The sequence below is a fragment of the Oryctolagus cuniculus genome, chromosome 14 (assembly GCF_964237555.1).
Source record: "Oryctolagus cuniculus chromosome 14, mOryCun1.1, whole genome shotgun sequence".
Taxonomy (NCBI): Eukaryota; Metazoa; Chordata; class Mammalia; order Lagomorpha; family Leporidae; genus Oryctolagus; species Oryctolagus cuniculus.
In genome coordinates, this window is record NC_091445.1 from 45712774 (window position 1) to 45732800 (window position 20027).

At 44.3% G+C, this 20027-nt stretch overlaps 1 protein-coding gene across 4 annotated transcripts in view; it reads right to left on the reverse strand.

Annotated features, from left to right (window-relative positions):
- The window catches only part of RETREG1 (reticulophagy regulator 1), a 148629-nt gene that overhangs the window by 87823 nt on the left and 40779 nt on the right, over positions 1-20027 (reverse strand). For all 4 annotated transcript variants that reach the window (XM_051853556.2, XM_070056607.1, XM_070056606.1 and 1 more), the window contains exons 2-3: positions 18140-18246; positions 11901-11931 (exon numbers count right to left, since the gene is read on the reverse strand). In XM_051853556.2, coding sequence (XP_051709516.2) covers positions 11901-11931; positions 18140-18246 — 138 coding nt within the window. The remainder of the gene's footprint in view (positions 1-11900; positions 11932-18139; positions 18247-20027) is intronic.

Here is a 20027-nt window from a genome sequence, read left to right on the forward strand (position 1 = left end):
AACAGCCACTGGTCTTGTCCACTTTCTAGTAAGCAAGGACCTGTGGCCTCAATATCTATCAGATTCAATTACGACTGGAGGCCAACAACTCACCACTAAGTCCTCCGTCTACACAATCACTTGAAAACTAAGCTTTTTTTCTGGGATTTGTGATTCAAAGTTATTTAGAGTTCTTGGAGAGACTGGAGGAGCTCTATGCATTCCCATTCATTTCTAAGACAGGAAAAGGCATAAGTCAAGGGCCAAGGAGAGAAAGACAGACTTTGGAGGCAAACAAGAACATTCAAAAGATTTGAGAAGGCAGTGGACAGAAACCAGCAGTAAAACAGTCACAAAAGCATCACTGAGTTTCTAATGGCCTCGCAAATCATTGTCTGGTTCCAAGCTGAGCAGCATGGCCTTTGTCAGGGCTTCTTGCCACACACTGCCAGCTTCCTCCCCATGCAGTCTCGGTTGATTCCCCCTCAGGGAATCCTTCTTTTACTTCTCTCGTTCCCTATTTATTCTTTCCACTCCCCTACTCCACTAGAATCTATGTGCATCAGTGCATTTATGTGCACGTGGGTACAGAGACCGATGTGAGCTTTAACTGGATTTTGTTCTCACAGCTGGAGCAATCCTACTGCCTTTACCCTGCTGACATGCGCAGGGCCTCCTAACACTGTGCAGACGCGCAGCGGGGTCTCAGCAGGACCCAGGTTATTCTTAGCTGCTGACAAAGGAGCACAGTCCTGCCTCTCGCACCCCCTCTAGTGGCTGACAGCCCTAGAACACTGCTGAGCTGGCTCAGGCTCAGGACTCCAGCTGCAAGGAGGCTGGGCATCTTTCAAGGCGTCGAGGCCCAAGTGTTGGTAGGGATTTCACACAACCTTTCAGACACACAGCATCCAGCTTTGGAAACTGCTCACATTTAGACATTTATTTCCCTTTTTCCTTTTTGTAACCCTTTGTACTGCCATATAATCAACTCAGGAATTCACAGAAACAGGCACAGTCCGACAAAAAACAAACATACAAAAACTCCAAGTCCAGTGAAAATATAGTTGTAATTTATACATACGATGGCATACTACATAGCAGCAAAATAAAAAATAATAAAAGAATGAGTCACAGCAATAGACAACAATATGATTAATCTTTTAAAAAAAATGTTTAGCAGGGTTGGCGATGCATCCCATATGGGCGCTGGTTCACGTTCCAGCTGCTCTACTTTCAATCCACTTCCCTGAAAATGCACCTGAGAAAGCAGCAGAGGATGGCTTAAGTGCTTGAGCTCTTGCCTCCCACGTGGGAGACCCAGATGCAGTTCCGGGGTTCTGGCTTCAGCCTGGCCCAGCCCAGACCATCGCGGCCATTTGGAGAGTGAACCAGCAGACAAAAGATATCTCTTTCTGTTTCTCTCTCTCTGCAACTCTGCCTTTCAAATACATAAATAAATCAATCTTTTAAAAAAGTGTTTAGTGTAAGATACTAGTTCTAGAAGACTACATAAATAAGGTACCACTTTGCAGACCACAATACCAAAAATTTTATTTAGAGCTACATATCTATGCAATTTAAATAAACAAACATTTATTTTTAAAGCAAAGGAATAACAAGCACAATATTCAGTATCACGCTTGCCTTAGGTATCAGGAAGGGACAGGGAGAGGCAATAGCATCTGTCCTGGTTGGGGGATATGTTCATACACATTCATTTTTATTCATTTATTTCTCTTTCACTTTATCTGAAAGGCAGAGAGATAGATACGAGATCTTCTATACACTGGTTTACTCCCCAGACACCTGCAACAGCCAATGTTGGGTTGGCCAAAGCCAGGAGATGGAAACTCCATCAGGTGTCCCATTGGGCAGCAGGCACCCAAGTATTTGAGCCATCACCTGCTGCCTCCAACAGTGCACATTAGCAGGAAGTGAGACTTGAACCAGGCACTTCAACATGGGATGCAGGTATCTCAAGTGATGTCATAACTGCTGTGCTGAATGTCCACCCCACATGCACATTTTGTTTTTCTCAACTTATGTCTATGCTGCATATAATCTGCAACATATCAAATAAGATCATCAAATATAACTAAGGAGTATATGTAGGTAGACCAGACCGACCGACAGGACTGAAGGACAGGTTATTGAGAAAATGATGCCCTCTATAGTTCACTCTTTTCTACATGTGCAGAGACCGAAACTCAGTAATCTGAAGCAAAAAACGGAGAGATTTTAATACTATTTTGGATGATACACAGAGATTCCAAATCTTTATTTTCTTGGGGGTACACCTGCCTCCCGTGTGGGAGACCTGGATGGAATTCATTGCGGCCACTGGGAGATATGAACCAGCAGATGGGAGATCTCCCCTCTCCCTTCTCTCTGTCTCGTTCTCTCTCTGTCTCCTCTTCTTTCTGTCACTCTGTCTCAAGTATATAAAACTTTTTTTAAAAAAGAACTTTGAACTCACTCCTCAGAGATTATCACGTGACTTTGGACATAACTCATTTTTCTTCACCCCAGTTCTGGGAGACTGCGTGGTCTGAGACTGGCTTCTCTCCTCCGAGCCCAGTCTGCATCTCTGAACTTCGGCCCTGCTCTTCATTTCCAATGACTGGGCTGTGGCAGAGTCTCACTTCTCCTAACTGGAGTCCTGGAGCACTTGTGTGAACACAAAAACTGGGGGGTGCTTCCCTCAGAACCTGGGTGTCACCGTCCTACAGTCACCCCCCCTCATGACAAGGGCATGTTTGTTATAGAGAGGGAAAAAGAAATAGGGTAAACAAGATCAGGAAAATAAAACACATTCCCTTTACACAGAGATAACCACATTTATGAACAAGCACAAATAACTGTGAAGTACTGTGCCTACCTCACTGCACTAACTTAAAATCTATAGTTTATCTTAAAAAAAAGCAACAGATGATTTTTTAAATCTCTAAGTGTTTATCTACCACAGTATCTTTATTGCCTATGTAACATTTCATTTATTCTCGTTACTATGGCTACATAACAACAACAATTTACTGGTGTGAAACAATAACTGCCCTCACACACAGTTCCACTCTCAAGGCTTTTGCATATGCTGTTCCCCCTGCCCAGCAACTCTTCAGCCGGACATGACTCATAACGCTACCTTCTTCAAATCTTTGCTCAAGAATCTTCCTCAACAGCAGACATCTGGTCTACTTGGTTAAGTCACCAGTGGAGATGCTCCCATCCCACTTTGAGTGCCTGGGTTCAAGACCAGGCACCATTCCCAATCCTAGCTTCTTCTCATGTATGCATCCCCAGAGGCGGCAGGTGCTGGCCCAGCAGTCGGGTCCCTGACACTCACAAGGAGATCCAGACTGTGCTTCTGGATCTTGGCTTTGGCCTTGCCCAGTCTTGGCCACAATGGGCATTTGGAGAGCAGATCAGTGGATGAGAGTGATCTCTCTCTCCTTCTTTGTTTCTCAAATAAAATAGACACATAAATCACTTTTTAAAAATCTTCTCAGCAGGTCTTTCCTGAGCACCCCAATAGAAACTGGACTATCCCTGCCCCCCATCAACACTCTCCAGCCCCCGTCTGTTTTACTGTACCCTAAACACCACTCATCATCTAACAAATATATTCTGTCAGAATTATTTATTTTCCAGCATACTCAAAGTAAACTACAAGAGGAAATGATTTTTTGATTGTTTATTGCTCCTCCTGTTTTTTTTTTTTTTTCTTTCCCTAATGCTTAGAAAGCCAGACAATAATGACACTCAATAGGTATTTGTCGAAAGGACAAATGAAAATACACACACCATGTCACAAAACAACTGGGAGGAAATAAACCCACCACTGAAAGTAAGTGTAATTTCTGAGAGATCAATTTATAAGTGATTTAGGTTTTCTTCTTATGGTTTCCTAAATACCCAATTTTCTACAGTAGCATTGTATTACTTTTTAAATCTAAGAAAAGTATTAGTTATTTTTAAATGCTACAAGGCAAATATGACTACAAATAACAATGTTCAGGGAGTATAAATAAGGGAAATAAGTTCTAACCACCTGCAAAGTCTTAATGTTTATTCCTATAATCACAACATGGACCAGGGTGAGTTAAGAGAAATGTTAACTATCAATCATTCCTCCTTCTTTGGTTATTCAAACTTATGGGAATAAGAATGCTACTATGAACACTTAATTAGTCTAGTTTAATAATTTTATATACGAGTATTTATAAATGAAGTTCATTCATTCGCAAATATTTAGTCCTTTGGGATCTGCTCCCTGATCAAACCTGGAAACATGGGGTTGAGAGAATCTGAGAACCCGGATAAGATGACCAGCGCTGCAACCTTCACCTGCTACCAGGCAGCAGCACTGCCCTGGAAATTCTTTTCATTACAGAAAGATGAAGTAGCCCCCGGAAAAATGGGTAAATAGTTTATTGAACTCACGTTAAATTGGACTATTATAGAATTACATTCACTTAAAGAAATGCGAAAAAATTTATAAGCAACAAAAATCAAATTATAATAAAATATAATATTATGTGCCATTCACTCAGGGAGTCCTGAGTATTAAGTCATTTAGGGGTCACCGTCCACTGCTTCCAGACCGCAGAGACCTTGGATCCCTGGTTTTCCATGAGTTGACAAATCTGCTTGAGTTTAAGAAGAATGTTACCTGTGAAAGGTATGCAACCAGAACAGGTCTGAAAATTGACTGCCCCTGTCAATTGAAGCAAGTGGGACATGAAATGCAGTTCCTGTTTCATTTCATTTTTAGTTCCATAAGAAATACATCTGGTGCTGTCATGAAGATCTGCATCCATTTCCTGGGAGGCTTCTCCCCTGAACCTGTGTTCCAAGCATCGCTTACTGACTCCTGAGAGAAAACGGCAGGCCTCAGGTGCCCAGCACAAGACATTTTTAAAAACTCATCAGTAACTTTGCTTTAAATATTTGTTTTATTTATTTGAAAAGCAGAAGGACAGAAGATACAGATGAGAAAGATTTTGAATCCACCGCTTCTCCCCCAAAATGGTTTCAACAGTACAGGATGGTCCAGGCCAAAGCCAGGAGCCAGGAACTCCATTTGAGACTCCTACGTGGGTGACAGGTGTCAAAGCACTTGGGCCATCTTCTGCTGCCTTCCCAGGCACATTAGCAGTGAACTGGATTGGAAGTGAAGCAGGCGGGACTCAAACCCGCAACTTGGTGCTGGCCCCCATCAGTAACTTCTCATGTCAATACCCCACACCTGGTGAAGGGACACTGAACTTAGTTCTGCATAACATTTCCTCCAAAACAGCTTTAAAACCTGCACTAGTCTCTCATCTCCTGTGTGCCTTTACTGGGTTGGATTTTTGAAGTACATCTTGCAAAATTAACACAACAGATTGGAATCTGGATGGAGAACTTGGAGAAACTTTCAGATCGAATCCCAGCACCCTGGCTCAGGGCTTGCAATCAGCCAATGAATGGGTCCGTTCTTTCCTCGGGGAGAGGAAGAAAAGGGCTTTGACTCTCCATTGTGCAAGATATGACTGCTGAATTGTGCTCAATTATTATTTTTGAAAAAAGGAATAAAAGGCCTATTTGGGTTCTTACTTGGCAGGGTACAGACTTCCAAAGTGGTGCTCAGGCCCCAGGCTTATCCACGCATCTCCAGCCCAAGATTGACCCAAGCACAAATGGGCTTCTGCGCTTTCCAGTATATTCTGAATGTAAGTGGCTGTCTTTTTCTGAGGAATATCTTATTATTAGTTTTAGTATTAGTATTATTAGTATTATTCATTTATTCACTCAAATTCCAAAAAAAAGTTTCTTTTAAAACTCATAGAGATGTGGCTCCCTATCGGAATTTAAATGTTGGGTGAATTTAAAACAAGAAAATACAGCTTTGAAACTGTAAGCCACATTAGCAGGGTACCAGTCTTACAAGGAGACAAGGTGCAAGTTGTGAGGTGACTTTAAGCATGCTGGAAAAAATTAAGATGGGAAAGTCTAGTAGTTTCAATGATGAAAAAGCTATCAGGTAACAAACGCTTTTTTAAAAAAAAAAGATTTCTATTTATTTATTTGACATGTAGAGTTACAGACAGTGAGAGAGAGGCAAAGAGAAAGGTCTTCCTTCCCTTGGTTCACCCCCAAAATAGCCGCTATGGCTGGCACACTGTGCCGATCCGAAGCCAGATGCCAGGTGCTTCCTCCCAGTCTCCCATGCAGGTGCAGGGGCCCAAGCATTTGGGCCATCCTCCACTGCCCTCCCAGGCCACAGCACAGAGCTGGACAGGAAGAGGAGCAACCAGGATTAGAACTGGCACCCATGTGGGATGCCAGCACCACAGGCAAAGGATTAACCTAGTGCGCCATGGCGCCGGCCCACTAATGCTTTTTACCTGTTTAGGAGTTCAGTTCTGTCACTCTGCAATTCCTCGTGTGTGTGTGTGTGTTTCATATTATGTATTTGAGAGGCAGAGAGCCAGAGACAGAGAGAGCGCCTATCCACTAGTTCACTCTTCAAAGGCCTGAAACAGCTAGGGTTAGAACAGGGCCAAAGCCAGTAGCTAGGAACTCAATCCAGGTCTCCCACATGAGTGGCAGGAACTCAAATACTTGAGCTACCATCTTCTGCTTCCAGGTGTACATTAGCAGGAAGCTGGAACCAGAAGTGGAGCCAGACCTCAAACCCAGGCACTCCAATACCAGACTCAGGCATCTTGACCACTAGACTAAATGCTTGCCTTGTGTCTGTGCAATTCTGATAAGAATGATATGAGTGATAAATATTTTACACACACACAGTCTTCTTACTAACTTGCATTCCTCAGAGAAGACAATTAGTGACTCTGGATGATTCACCTTTTCATGGTGGTGTAACAAGGAGAGCAAGGAATGCATTAGACATCTCTGACTTGAACACTCCAGTTCATTCTGGGCCCAGGAAGTCCCTCAACATCAGGGCATGGCTTTTACAACCAACCAAGAACCTTGGCTCCTCTTTCTACTCCTACTTTCCACCCACTTCCCCCAACCTTGAAGAAAACACAGCCAGCAAGAAGGCTTGAACTAGCAGTTATCTAGGAGCCCAGAAAACAAAGGGGCATTTCATCCCAGGATTTGGGACCACACAACTGCTTCTGATCAGAGTGGGTGTGAGAGAGGGAGAGACAGACTGAGAGCGACTCCCTTGATGTGACCAAACTAGAGGCAGAATGCCCGTGACTCTCCTGCCAATCCCTGCTGGCTCCAGAAAGACTGACTCTACAGACTCCAGGTTCCGTCTCTCAGGAGTGAGTTCAGTGTAAGGTGCCAGTCAAATGCAAGGCCCAAGCAGCCACTTCCCGTGGACAGCTCACTGCTAGGAGCTTTTAAAAGCTGCAGTCTCAGTCGGACCACCCCACAGCTGTCAGCTGTAATGTTCCAATTTCAAATATTTTAGTTATCATGGCAAAAAAAAAAAATTGTGTTCTCTAATAATAAAGTGAGAGTAATGATGAGAACAACCCCTTCCTGGGGTTAAAATGTAAAGACCGTTAAAGAACTGGGAAAATAAATTTGAGGAATGGACTCGACCTAGCAATTAACCCACTAGTTAAGAGGCCCACTCACAGCAGAGTAGCTGGATTTGATACCCTGCTCCAGCTCCTGACTCCAACTTCTTGTTAACGCAGACCCTGGGAAGCAGCAGTGATGCCTCCAGCGATGGTGGCCTGCCACCCACATGGGAGATCTACATAGGGGTGATCTACGTGGAGTTCTTGGCTCCCAGGTTCAGTCTCCTGGCCACTATGGGCATTTGGAAGTGAATCCACAGATGGGAGTTCTCATGCTCTCTCTTTCTGCCTCTCAAATAAATAAAACCTTAAAAGAATTTCAAAGATTAGGCCAGCACTGTGGCTCACTAGGCTAATCCTCCACCTGCGGCGCCGGCACCCCGGGTTCTAGTCCCGGTTGGGGTGCCGCATTCGGTCCCGGTTGCTCCTCTTCCAGTCCAGCTCTCTGCTGTGGCCCAGGAGTGCAGTGGAGGATGGCCCAAGTGCCTGGGCCCCTGCACCCCATGGGAGACCAGGAGGAAGCACCTGGCTCCTGGCTTCGGATTGGTGCAGCGCACCATCAATAGCGGCCATTTGGGGGGTGAACCAAGGGAAGGAAGACCTTTCTCTCTGTCTCTAACTCTGCCAATCAAAAAAAAAAAAAAAAAGAATTTCAAAGATTAGACATGCAACAGATATTCTGGGTTAAAAATAATTTAGGAGCTGGTGTCATGGTGCAGTGAGTTAAGCTACCACCTGCGACACTGGCATCCCATAAGAGCGCCACTGTTCCAGCTGCTGGGCTTCCAATCCAGTTCTTTGCTAAAGTACCTGGGAAAACAGAAGACAGACCAAGTGTTTGGGCCCCTGCCACCCACATGGGAGAATGGAGTTCCTTGTTCCTGGATTTGTCTGGCCCATCCCTAAATATTGTTGCCATTTGGAAAGTGAATCAGCAGATGGAAGATCTATCTCTCTCTCTCTCTCTCTCTCTCTCTCTCTCTCTCTTCCTTTCAAATAAATAAATCCTACAAAATTGTAAAGAAAAAGTTTTTAATGATTATTATATGTAAGTAAAGATATTTCTTTATAATTTATACTTGCTTAGAACATGGTCAAATTGAAAATGATGTAATGTTTTTCAAAGGTGCTGTGCACACAGAAAAAGGAAATGTGTGTACTTTCTTAGTGATATCAGAGGGTTTTATGCAATCAGCCTCCACAATTGGGTGCAGAAATAGAAAGCTATTATTATTCCTGGGGTCAGGTTTCAATTCAGTACTAGGAACAGACCATTGACAATGTTAAGTTGGCTCTGTTGCTAGACAGTTCTGTATAAATCCGATTCACCTATTGTACAGTTAGTTATTGTACAGTTAGTGATTATTAAATAAATGGGCCAAGCATGAGCCCTTTTTGGAACACACCCACTGAGAAACAGCCTTTCGCCAATGAGTTTTCCAGGTACCAATACCTAATGAAGATGATCTAATTCTTACTGTTAATGACACCACTGGGAATCAGACCTTTGTTATCATTACACACTTGTTCAGTATAACATTCATGAGCTTTTCTGAACGCTCTCTACATATCCAGAGGAACTATACACACACACAAGAGGAGCCATATATGCCATCACCTTCACGCTACTTCTCAAATGAAACACTTTAAGCTCAGTTTAGCTGACAAATGTGAACTTTCCCAAAGAGCAAATAGGAATCTGTGAAGGAAGGGGCCGTTGGGACTGCAGAGGAGGAAGAAGGGAGACGCCTCTCCACTGAAAAGCTTTTCAGGAGCATTAGGAGTGAGGAGTGGTCCACTACTGGAGCCCCCTTTTAACCTCAAAATTAAGGCTCTGGATGCTCCCTACATGAACTGATTGAAACCCTACAGAGGGAAGGCCTGGCTTATTCTAAGCTCAGGCACAAATGGAAAACTGATCCAGCACAATGCTGGAAGAAGAAACACTAACCTTTGCTGAGTGACCTGGGAACCCGGCTGTGTGGACAGAGTGAGTACAGGGTGTCTCCTCCCTGTAGCCAAGGGAGGCTTCTGGGTTAGTACCTGGGAGCCTGGGAGAGGAAAGACCCTAACTCCACATGGCTCCCCTGAGCAAAACAGTGCTTCTCTCTGCCTCTAAAGATCTGCTTATCAGTCCTTTATCCTGAAGGTGTGTTTTGATTTTTCACCACCAAAATACAGGCCCTACTCATTGCTAAGGAACACTGTACACAACACACCAAGTCATCATGAAAAAAATTCCAGGAGCAAATATTTTAATTTCACACCTAAATGTGATGAATGTTGGAAACTGCAGAAGACAATGTAAATTAAATCACACTAAAAGTGCCAGAAGCCCAAAAAAACACAAAAGGACATTAATAGGAAAGACATACACAAATCCTGTAAGTTGCACCTCCCATTAAGGCCCCACCACCCAATGCTATTGCACTGGGGATTAAGTTTCCTACACAAGAATTTTAGGATTTACATTCAAACCACAGCAGGAAATGATAATCTGACCAAACCAAGTATTACAAAATCTGAAAGCTGTCTGAGGCTAACAGCACCAAGTGCTATTTTTACAAGGCTTCTGAGATTATACTAGCACACATGGTCTCATCTTCCCCAACTCACAATCAGAGAGAAATTCTCAACTTCTTCAGCTGACAGATAGGAACAAACAGGCAAAGAAAGCTTAAGACACTGACCCAAAATGGTCCAGCAAATGTGTAACAGGCAGGACCAGAACACAGGCCCCAAACTGGCCAGGGGCAGGCACATGGCAGAGTGGCCTGCATGCCTCCAACAAACACTCCAGTCCCTCTCTCCAGCCATGGCCTCAGCAGCAGCCTTCTGACCTTAATTAGATTTCCCAGAGAGATTCTCCGGGTCTTCTTTTGGCACCAGTTTGGAGAAATCCGACAAATCCTACCTCAGCCAGGGAACTGAGATGAGGATCTACAGTCAAAGCTGTTTTGGTGGTAAGTACTCTCAAGAGTGGGTGCACCCACATGGGAGACCAGGAGGAAGCACCTGGCTCCTACCTTCGGATCGGCGCAGTGCCGGCTGTTGCGGCCATTTGGGGGGTGAACTAACAGAAGGAAAATCTTTCTCTCTGTCTCTCCCTCTCACTGTCTGTAACTCTAACTCTCAAATAAAATCTTAAAAAAAAAAAAAGAGTGGGTGCAAAACATGGCACTTGACCTCTGTGGTCTACCTCCCGAAACACAAAATCTCAGGTCACTCATGAGAAAAACAGCAGACAAATTCCATAGGTGGTCCTACAGTGAGCACACCTCCAAAGCATCAAGGTCAACAAAACCAAAGGAGGCCTGGAAAACTGTCTCCACTAAGAGGGGCCTAAGTTGACCTGACCGCTAAATGCCATGTGCATCCTAAGGGGTCCTGGAGCAGAAAACTGATATTGGGTAAGAAACGAAGAAACAAGGGAATAAAGTGTGGACCTCAGTTCATAAAAATACCAGGCATTGCTTCTTTAATTACAACAAATGTACCACAGTATGTAAGATGCTAATGAAAGCAAATTGCGGACAGGGCGGGGAAGAGTGCTTTTTCTCATAGGACTTTCATGGCATCCGTTTGACTTCCTTCCCATGCATTCATTTCCTGATGTCCACTTTGATATATCAGGCACCCCAACCATCCTTTATAAAGTAATGAAAATAATTTTCAAAACTCAATTCCTGCAAAAAATTCATGTTAGGGGAATATGAATCCTCATACTTTCTTCATTTTTCCATCTCCCATATGCTCAGTGGTGAAGTGAATCATGTTCCCCTGGTAACCACCTCAGCTCTTTCCCCTCCCCTTCGAAACAGCTCCTCTACAGCAGGATGGATGAGGCTAAATGAAACCGGAGCTGATGTTTGCTCTGGCTGGACAAGAAGTCAGCAGGGAGTCAACATCTGCCACATCCTCACTCTTAAGGAGTCTCTTAGCCCCTCCTCATTGTCTCCCCACACTCTGAAGTCCTCTAATGAATGCAAGGCTCACCCTTCACAACATTCCACTGAGTGCTACAACTCATTGAGGCACTGTTCTCCCAAGACAGCTCCCCAAAAGTGAAATTTGAAAGGAAACCCCAAACGAAAACACCTCCCTCTCTTCACTTCCACACCTTCACACATGGTGACTCTCACAAACACACGTTGCCCAATACTACAGTATAAGACAAACCATCTCCTAGAAGGAGCCACAATTTTATCCTTGTCCTCAGTTTGACCACGCTTTTCTTTACTTTGCCACTCTTATTATTAAGTTACTAAAGGATTCAGGTCCTTGTCACCAACATATTATCTCAGAGAAACATTCTGGAGGCTGAGTCACCTGCCACCCCCCGCCCATCATTAGCCACATTGAAAGAAAGTTCCCTACCTTTCACTGAGGCTTCTCCACAACTGTGCACCTGCAAGAGGGAGAAGGAAAATGTGAGGCTTAACCAGGTATTGTTCTCCTGAGGTTTCTCAACTTCTAAACATTCTCTTTCATATGGAATGCTTAGAACTTTGAACACTAGGATTAAAAGTCACACAATGCATACTTTGGACAATTAGTCTACAAATACTTTGAGAATCTACCACATGCAAAGCACTTGAACACACATCACGTGAAATGGAATGCTCTAGAATACATGCCTTGGGGATTTTACTGTCGAGCAGGGTGAACAAAATATGCACTTGAGTAAATATGGACTCAGGTAGGTAGTACAGGAACTCTCTAAGAAGTAGAAATCTGGGGCAGGCGCTGTGGCGTAGTAGGTTAAGCCTCCACCTGTGGCACCGACATCCCATATGGGCACCTGTTGAGTGCCAGTTGCTCCTCTTCTGATCCATCTCTCTGCTTATGGTCTGGGAAAGCAATGGAAGATGGCCAAAGTGCTTGGGCCCCTGCACCCTTGTGGGAGACGAGGAAAAAGCTCCTGACTCCTGGCTTCAGATCGGCCCAGCTCCAGCCATTGCGGCCATCTGGGGAGTGAATTTCTCCCCGTGTCCCTCCCTCCATCTGTAACTCTGACTTTCAAATAAATAAATACATCTTTTTTTTTTTTTTTTAAAGAAGTAGTTGTTCATGGACAGAGAAAATGTAGCTGCTCAACAAAGTGCCAATAATAGATGTGGCATGTGAGATGAGGCTTGACTTGAAGCTGACAAAATAAAAACTAAGACAACCTACTTGAGAAAGAAGATTATTATCTACTCTTTAGATGTTTTCAGCTTCTATCCAGGCTCAAGTGAAGTCCACAGACAATCTATATATACCTAGATCTCTTCGACTTTCTAATTCTCCAGTGACCACCTTCATTGGATCGTGTCTTGATATAAGATTCCCAACTTTAACAAAGTTCAATATGATTAATGATCATGACAAAATGTTCCATCAAACAAAACGCCAAAGGTCTTCAACAAAAGGCCAAAGAGATCTTCCTTATGTTCGTTAATATCCCAAAATCCATGTGATAAATATTTTTAACATTTACTTCCAGGACATACCTTCTCAAAATTGTTTCTTTGTATTTTTCAGATAATTCGAATTGTGCAATTAATCTAGTTTCCTCTTATACCTTGGTTGCCAGTAAGCAAGTGGATAAATCTTTTGTTCAATCATAGTTATTATATCAGTCTTCTGTTCCTCTATTAGTCCTCTTTCACAGTATTGTGTTTTATGTTCCTTATAAGCTCCTTCAAAATTTGGGAGTTGGGTGGCATATAAAAAGAAAACAACTCAAAAGGACCCATGAAGTTGTGAATAATAGTGAGGTATCAACTCAAGTTGGGAAACTGGATGGACAACATTTTAAAAACATTTACTCCCCTTGTCATATAACATTTTTCCTTTTTTTCATTTCATTTCTTTTTTTTTTAACTTTTATTTAATGAATATAAATTTCCAAAGTACAGAATATGGATTACAATGGCTTCCCCCCCATAATGTCCCTCCCACCCACAACCCTCCCCTTTCCCACTCCCTCTCCCCTTCCATTCACATCAAGATTCATTTTCAATTCTCTTTATATACAGAAGATCAGTTTAGCATACATTAAGTAAAGATTTCAGCAGTTTGGTCCCACACAGAAACATAAAGTGAAAAATACTGTTTGAGTACTAGTTATAGCATTAAATCTCAATGTACAGCACACTAAGGACAAAGATTCTACATGAGGAGTAAGTGCACAGTGACTCCTGTTGTTGACTTAACAAATTGACACTCTTGTTTATGGCATCAGTAATCACCCTAGGCTCTTGTCATGAGCTGCCAAGGCTATGGAAGCCTCCTGAGTTCACCGACTCTGATCATATTTAGACAAGGCCATGGTCAAAGTGGAAGTTCTCTCCTCCCTTCAGAGAAAGGTACCTCCTTCTTTGATGACCCGTTCTTTCCACTTGTATCCCCGGCGTCATCAACATGGGCAACTCCCTCATTGAGCGCGGGGCCTGTGCTTCAGTGAAGACGCCGTCAAGGCCCGCCTGGCTGCCTTAGCTGACCATATAACATTTTTCTAACAACACTGAGGCCAAGAATAAAAAGAAGGTAGAACAGTACGGAACATATGTTTGCTTGCTTACTTGATTATTAGAAATTGGAGGAATGACTATGGTTGATGGAGAAGAGAACAAGGACGTTTCAAATGGTGAGGACAGCATCTCCTTAATCTCTGAGCAAAGACCAGGACAGGGCCACATATAGGGTGGAGAGTCAGAGCAACATTGGAGCTGGGAATGTGCAAATGACAAGAGGCCAAGCTGAAGATGAGTCAAACCAATAGCCACAAAAGATCTCGCTCAACAGGAGCAGGGGTCAAGGGGAGATACACAAAGAACGCCCTAAGAATTGACTTTCAGGCTTTGCACAGCACTTCCAAAGGCTAAGGTCAAAGATGAAGCTACCTGGGAGACAACAGAATCCAGGCCACCAGAAAGCCAAGCTGTAACGATACAAGGAGGGTGCCTAAAGGACTAGAGTCCATGTGCTACAATCCCTATGGATCCCATCTTCAACAGCAACCTGACCGCACAGAACGTGGCATAAGGACAGTGCGGATTCACAGCAGAGACACCTGCTGAGCCCTCCTACTATTCACAGGGTAGTAGTGAAGGATCAGAGAAGGAAAAGGTGGTCAAGGACAAGTTGAGGGATGCAAGAGGAGTTTTCTATAGAAGAATTCCCCAAAGGAGTTAATGCAGGGAAACACTCGAGACACCCAACGATAAGGGAGAGGAAATCTTTCAAAGCTAGCGTAGCTCAGACCAGAGACTCACCAAATACACACAAGGGCTCCCGTGGGTTTCACAAAGTAATTCACAAGATAGTACTCTGCATTTTAGTTATTTGCCATCTATTTCATAGGAAGCATCTAAGATGGTATCACAGATAATTGAGAGTAGTCAAACTCTCAGATGTAGAATGGTTGTTGGAGGGGCTGCAGGAAGGGGCAGAGGGACTTACTTTCAGTGGGTGCAGGGCTGCAGTTTGGGAGCTACGAAAGTTTAAAACAAGCAGGATAACTGGGGGCAGAGGTACAATTAAATTCTTAATAATCTAGGTTTAATATATTTAGCCAAAAATGTGGGAAGGAAGCAGAGCCACCCAGTAAGCCCCGGATGACTTCACCATCCTTTTCTGGTGGTTGCCACTGTGGTGGCTATTAGCTGATTGCAGCCACGGAGTCACCATAATTGCATCAGGATCTAACTTGAAGCTAAATCTGTGCCTTCCTGGGACTAGTTTGCTGCCGTAGCTCCTTTCACTAAAAGGTCCCAGAGTCAGGCTCCTGCCAACTATTCCCACATTCAAGTGGGTCTCTGTCCAAAAGACTTAAGACCAGAGGACCAAGCACACAGCAGTATTTCTTCAGTCATGCACAAGGGAGCTCTGGGAAAGCAGGGTAATGAATCCCATTTCTCCTGTTTTTCTCAAGCAGTAGCAACACCGTATTCAGAGCAATGTCACCCCGAGAGAAAGGATGGCCTGTGACACAGTCCTGCCCTAGGGGGTCCAGTGTGAGGGCTCCACTTGGCTACAGAGGCTTGCGTGTCTGGATCCCCACTGGAAGCACTACAACACCATTCAACACCATTGGCACAGAGAGGTACTCAATGCAGCTTGACCACTGAGTGAACAAACCTCATGCTGACCCGATTTTCTGTCAGTTGAACAGAGGGGGCTGTCACTATGCCAAAGACACTTCTTTCTTATGCTTTCATTTGACCCTGTACAATCCTGGGTTGTGAGGATGGTTTCTCCCACTTTTGTGCATAAAGAAGCTCAGATGGTAGAGCAGACAAAATAGCTTTCCAGGGTCCCAAGTCTTAACTCTGGAACCTGGGAACATTACTTCATATGGAAAAGGGGTCTTTGCAGGTGTGGGTTGGTTAAGGAAGTGAGATGAGGACATTATCCTGAATTATCCAGATGGGCCCAAAAGGCAATCAATCACAGGATCCTTCTAAGAGGGAGACAGAAAGGGATTTGACAAAGACAAAGGGGAGGTAATGCAAGCACAAAGGCAGGGACTGCAGTGATGCAGCCACAGCCTAGGAACACCTGCAGTCACCAGACGCTGGAGAGGCGGGCAGCAAATCCTTCATCAGAGCCTCCAGAGGGAGTGGCTCCCTGTCCACACCTTGACCATGGCCCAGTGGGCTAATGGCTTCCAGAACCATGAGAGAACTGTCTCCTGTTCCATGCCACCAAGTCTCTGGCCATTTGCTGCAGCCACACTCTACTGACTAACACACTCTACTCTGTGGCTCCTCACCACAAGAAAAGGGAGCAAACCTGCTCAGGAAGAATTAGACCACTTAGGCCAATGATCTTTCAACTCCACAACCTTAATTTTTTAAAGGCCTGAATCTTGGCAGTCTGTGAACATAAAACACCCTCATTCCTATGACTATGAAGCCAAGGAGTGAAACTCCCCAAAGCTGAAGGCCTTTGCAGGTCCAGAGACATTAAGTGGAAAGTCTTGACAATTGTTCTTTTCTCACGCTTGGCCCCTCCCACAGAAATCAAATTTTTCACACCTGGCCTGGGCTTTCCACATTTGTCTGAATTTTATAAGTTGTATGCCAGACTACAGCCAAATCTGACACACAACTGAAAATCTCAAGACACCCTGCTTGATTTGGGAGTCAACCTGTTCCACCAAACTGAAGTGGCTGCTATAGCACTTGTAAACGGCTGTCTTCTGGGATCCCTCTGAGGGAGGGCCTAGGGAATGAAGATGTCACAAAGCTCTTTCGAGAAACACAGGCTCTCTTCTCTCACTTACAAACCAAGCAAGCAATATGGGGGACCATCATGGACCAATCCAAGCAACACTTGCACAAAAGCCTCATGCACTGCCAGCCTCCAGTCATAAAGTCTTAAGACTTAAACAACCAGGATCATACCAAGTTCCTTCAAGGTGAAAAGTGAGGGAGTCAAGTGTCTGTTCTCTGAAACAGAGAATAGGAAGGTAAAGAGGAGAAGAGAGGGAGAGAAGGAAGGGTGCATGCAAGAACACAATCTAATCTGTAGATTCAAGGAAAACACAAATCACACGAAAACAAATGTGTTCACCTTGCCGGAACATTGTCATGACAGAATTAGCTTCAAACCTGGAAACACAGTAATTCAAAGCAATCTTTCTGGAAATGGTTTATACCATGATTTAGCTGGAAAACTGTGAAAGCTTAAAATAAAAACCAGATTTAAAGAAGAGCCACAAGATATCATGGTGATAAATCTGCAACAGCTTAAACCCTGGACTCCAGCTCATGTTAGGGAGGGAGGAGACAGCCACCTCCTACAAAGTGGGCCTGTTTTCCCACCCAGGCAGGAATGCCAGCCTCTTCTTATGCACATCAGTCCAGACAGACTTCAACCAAAATTATCCCTCCACTTGGGATACAAGTGCTGAGATTAAATTCCCCATTGCAACCTCCTCTTGGCTATTTTTGATCAGATTTCTCTTACAACATTAAGGTTCATGGGTCTCAATTATTCCAGGGGGGGGGGTTCTTACCATTTACAAAAACTAGGTCAAACATGGTAGAAAAGGCCCCTCTACATATGGAAAAACTTGACTCAGATTTCTAATATAGTTAAAATACTTAAAAAAAACTTGGATAAATTTAAAAAAATAATTCAAGTTCTCACTTTCGAACAGTGGTTAAAATTAATTCATTTTTAATCATCATCAATTTATCTTTAAAAATTTGTTTGGCCATCATTTGTTTTTAAACCCTGAATTATCTGTTTTCCTTCACTGAAGCAGAGGAAATTTTTATATAAACTGGTCCATTTTCCAGTGGCCCAGTTTCATCATGTGGGATGTAATAAATATTTAACTGTTATCCTCACTGCAGCCTACTTAAATATCAAAACGGTATTTAAAACAGAACTTAAAGACAAGAGAGAAAGCAGCACACATAAACGTTCTTCCCAGGAGCAACAGCTATGACTAGAGACCATATAGTCTAATTATTCTACTGAGAAAAGCAAAGTCAGTGCCTACGTCATCAATTACTGTGCTACTAACCAAAGAAAAAACTAGTTAATGTGCCTACACAAAGTTCAGAAATTCAAAGTCTAGGAAACTGAAAACCATAAAAATGAAACCTGAGCTTTCTTACCTCTCGTTCTAGACAAAACCATATCCTTTATTATCTGCATAATAACACGCCCAAGTATCATGACGGAAATCAGGTGATATACTCTCCATGGAGTCAACGCAAGGAACCTGCAGCAGAAAAACAGAAGAAATCATGATTTCACTCAAGTATTTTAATGTGTGCTATAAAATCATGTTGACTTCCCGCCACGGAAACAAAACATGCATTCAACAATGCTTTCACTTTTCAAAACAGCCGGGCCTGAAAGTCAACTCACGGGCCTGAAAGTCAACTCACAGGCACAACAAAATTTTGTCAGCAAAACAAAAGCCCTTGAGCCATGTGTACTTTTGTGCCAGGCTTTCTGCTCTGACCTTTCATTTCAGCAGAGGATTTGCGATCGTGGTGTGGCCCAAATATCCCTCCCAGTGCTGGGCTTCTCCCTGCACAGAGGGATGCTGGAACCGGCCTGAGACAGGGCTGTGACGGGCTAAGGAACCAGAGCTGTGGCACTTCCTGACAGACACGGGTTACAGCAGATGCTTCTGACTCACCGTCCCGGTCCTGCGTCTTAGGCCTCCTCTGAACACTGCCCCCTTCTCCTAAAAACAGGAGTTAAAGATCCAATCGGCTCCCCCTTTCCTTTTAAGATCACTATCGCTTTGGCCACCTGCCTACCTCCTCTCTGGAGAGAAACAAACAGAAGTCTTCACTCTGAGCAGCACCCAGACCCCGCAGGACCCTTTCTGCTGCTGTTGGGCTTACCTAGGACTGGACCGGCCAAGACGGCACAGGGAGCTCTCAGCCTGGCCATGAGGCTCTCAGAAGCCGAAACCCCTGTGTTACACAATTGGCCAAGCGTACTATTAACTTTGACAACTGTTAAACGCTGGTGGCAAGCTACACAGAGAACTGAGGGACACATCAACACTGCCTGTATGAACTCCTTTTCTCAGCCGCCATAGGCAGAGCTCACAAAATGCAAGCGAGGTACAGGTGTTGTCACAGCAAGCAGGGAGATCACAGAGGGAAGAATGACAGCGAATCAGGGAGAACTGGGTAAGAGAACTGGGTGGGAGTGGCACTTGACCTTGGTCTGGGAGAACCAATGCAATTCCAAGGAAAATGGAGGCTATTCGAGAGGACACAACACGCACAGGAGAGGCCAACTGCAGGCTGAGTGCTCTGCAGTGGCCTTAGCAGCAACGGAAGACAGAAGAGGGCTGGAGACTGGCAGAGGCAGGACAGACTGAGGAGACAGACAAACGGCAGGAGTTTGGCCTCTGCACTGTCATAGACAGAAAGTCCAAGGTAGAGAGAAGGAAAACCAGGTGCCAGTTGGTTTTGGAGGACAAGGAGGAAGCACCACATCTGGCCATCCAGAGGTCATGCACTGTGCGCGGTGGGAAGTAGCTCCATGCAAGACTCTGGGAGAAGCTGTGGGTGGAACTCTCACCAGAAGAGGGGCACCCAAGTCTAGCACCAAGTTTAATGCTCAATGCAGGTGTGACCTGGGCCAGTCAAATGAGCACGTAGACTAAGTCCATCTTTTCTTTTTTAAAATGTATTTATTTGAGAGGGAGGGGGAGGAGAAGAGAGAGAGAGAGAGAAAGAGAGGAAAGGGGGCTCCCATCAGCAGGTTCACTCCCCAAATGCCTGCAGCAGCTGGGCTAGGCCAGGCCAAGGCCAGGAGCCGGGAACTGAGTCCAAGTCTTTTCCAATGTGAGTGGCAGGAACTCCATTACCTGAGACCTGGGGAGTCACTGCTGCCTCCCTGCTCCGCATCAGCAGGAAGCGGGAGTTCAGAGCTGAGGTGAGGTGGTCACCAAAGCCATGCACTCCAGTATGGGATGAAAACATCTAAAGCAGCACCTTAACCACCAGGCCAAACTCCTAGCCCCAGTTGCAG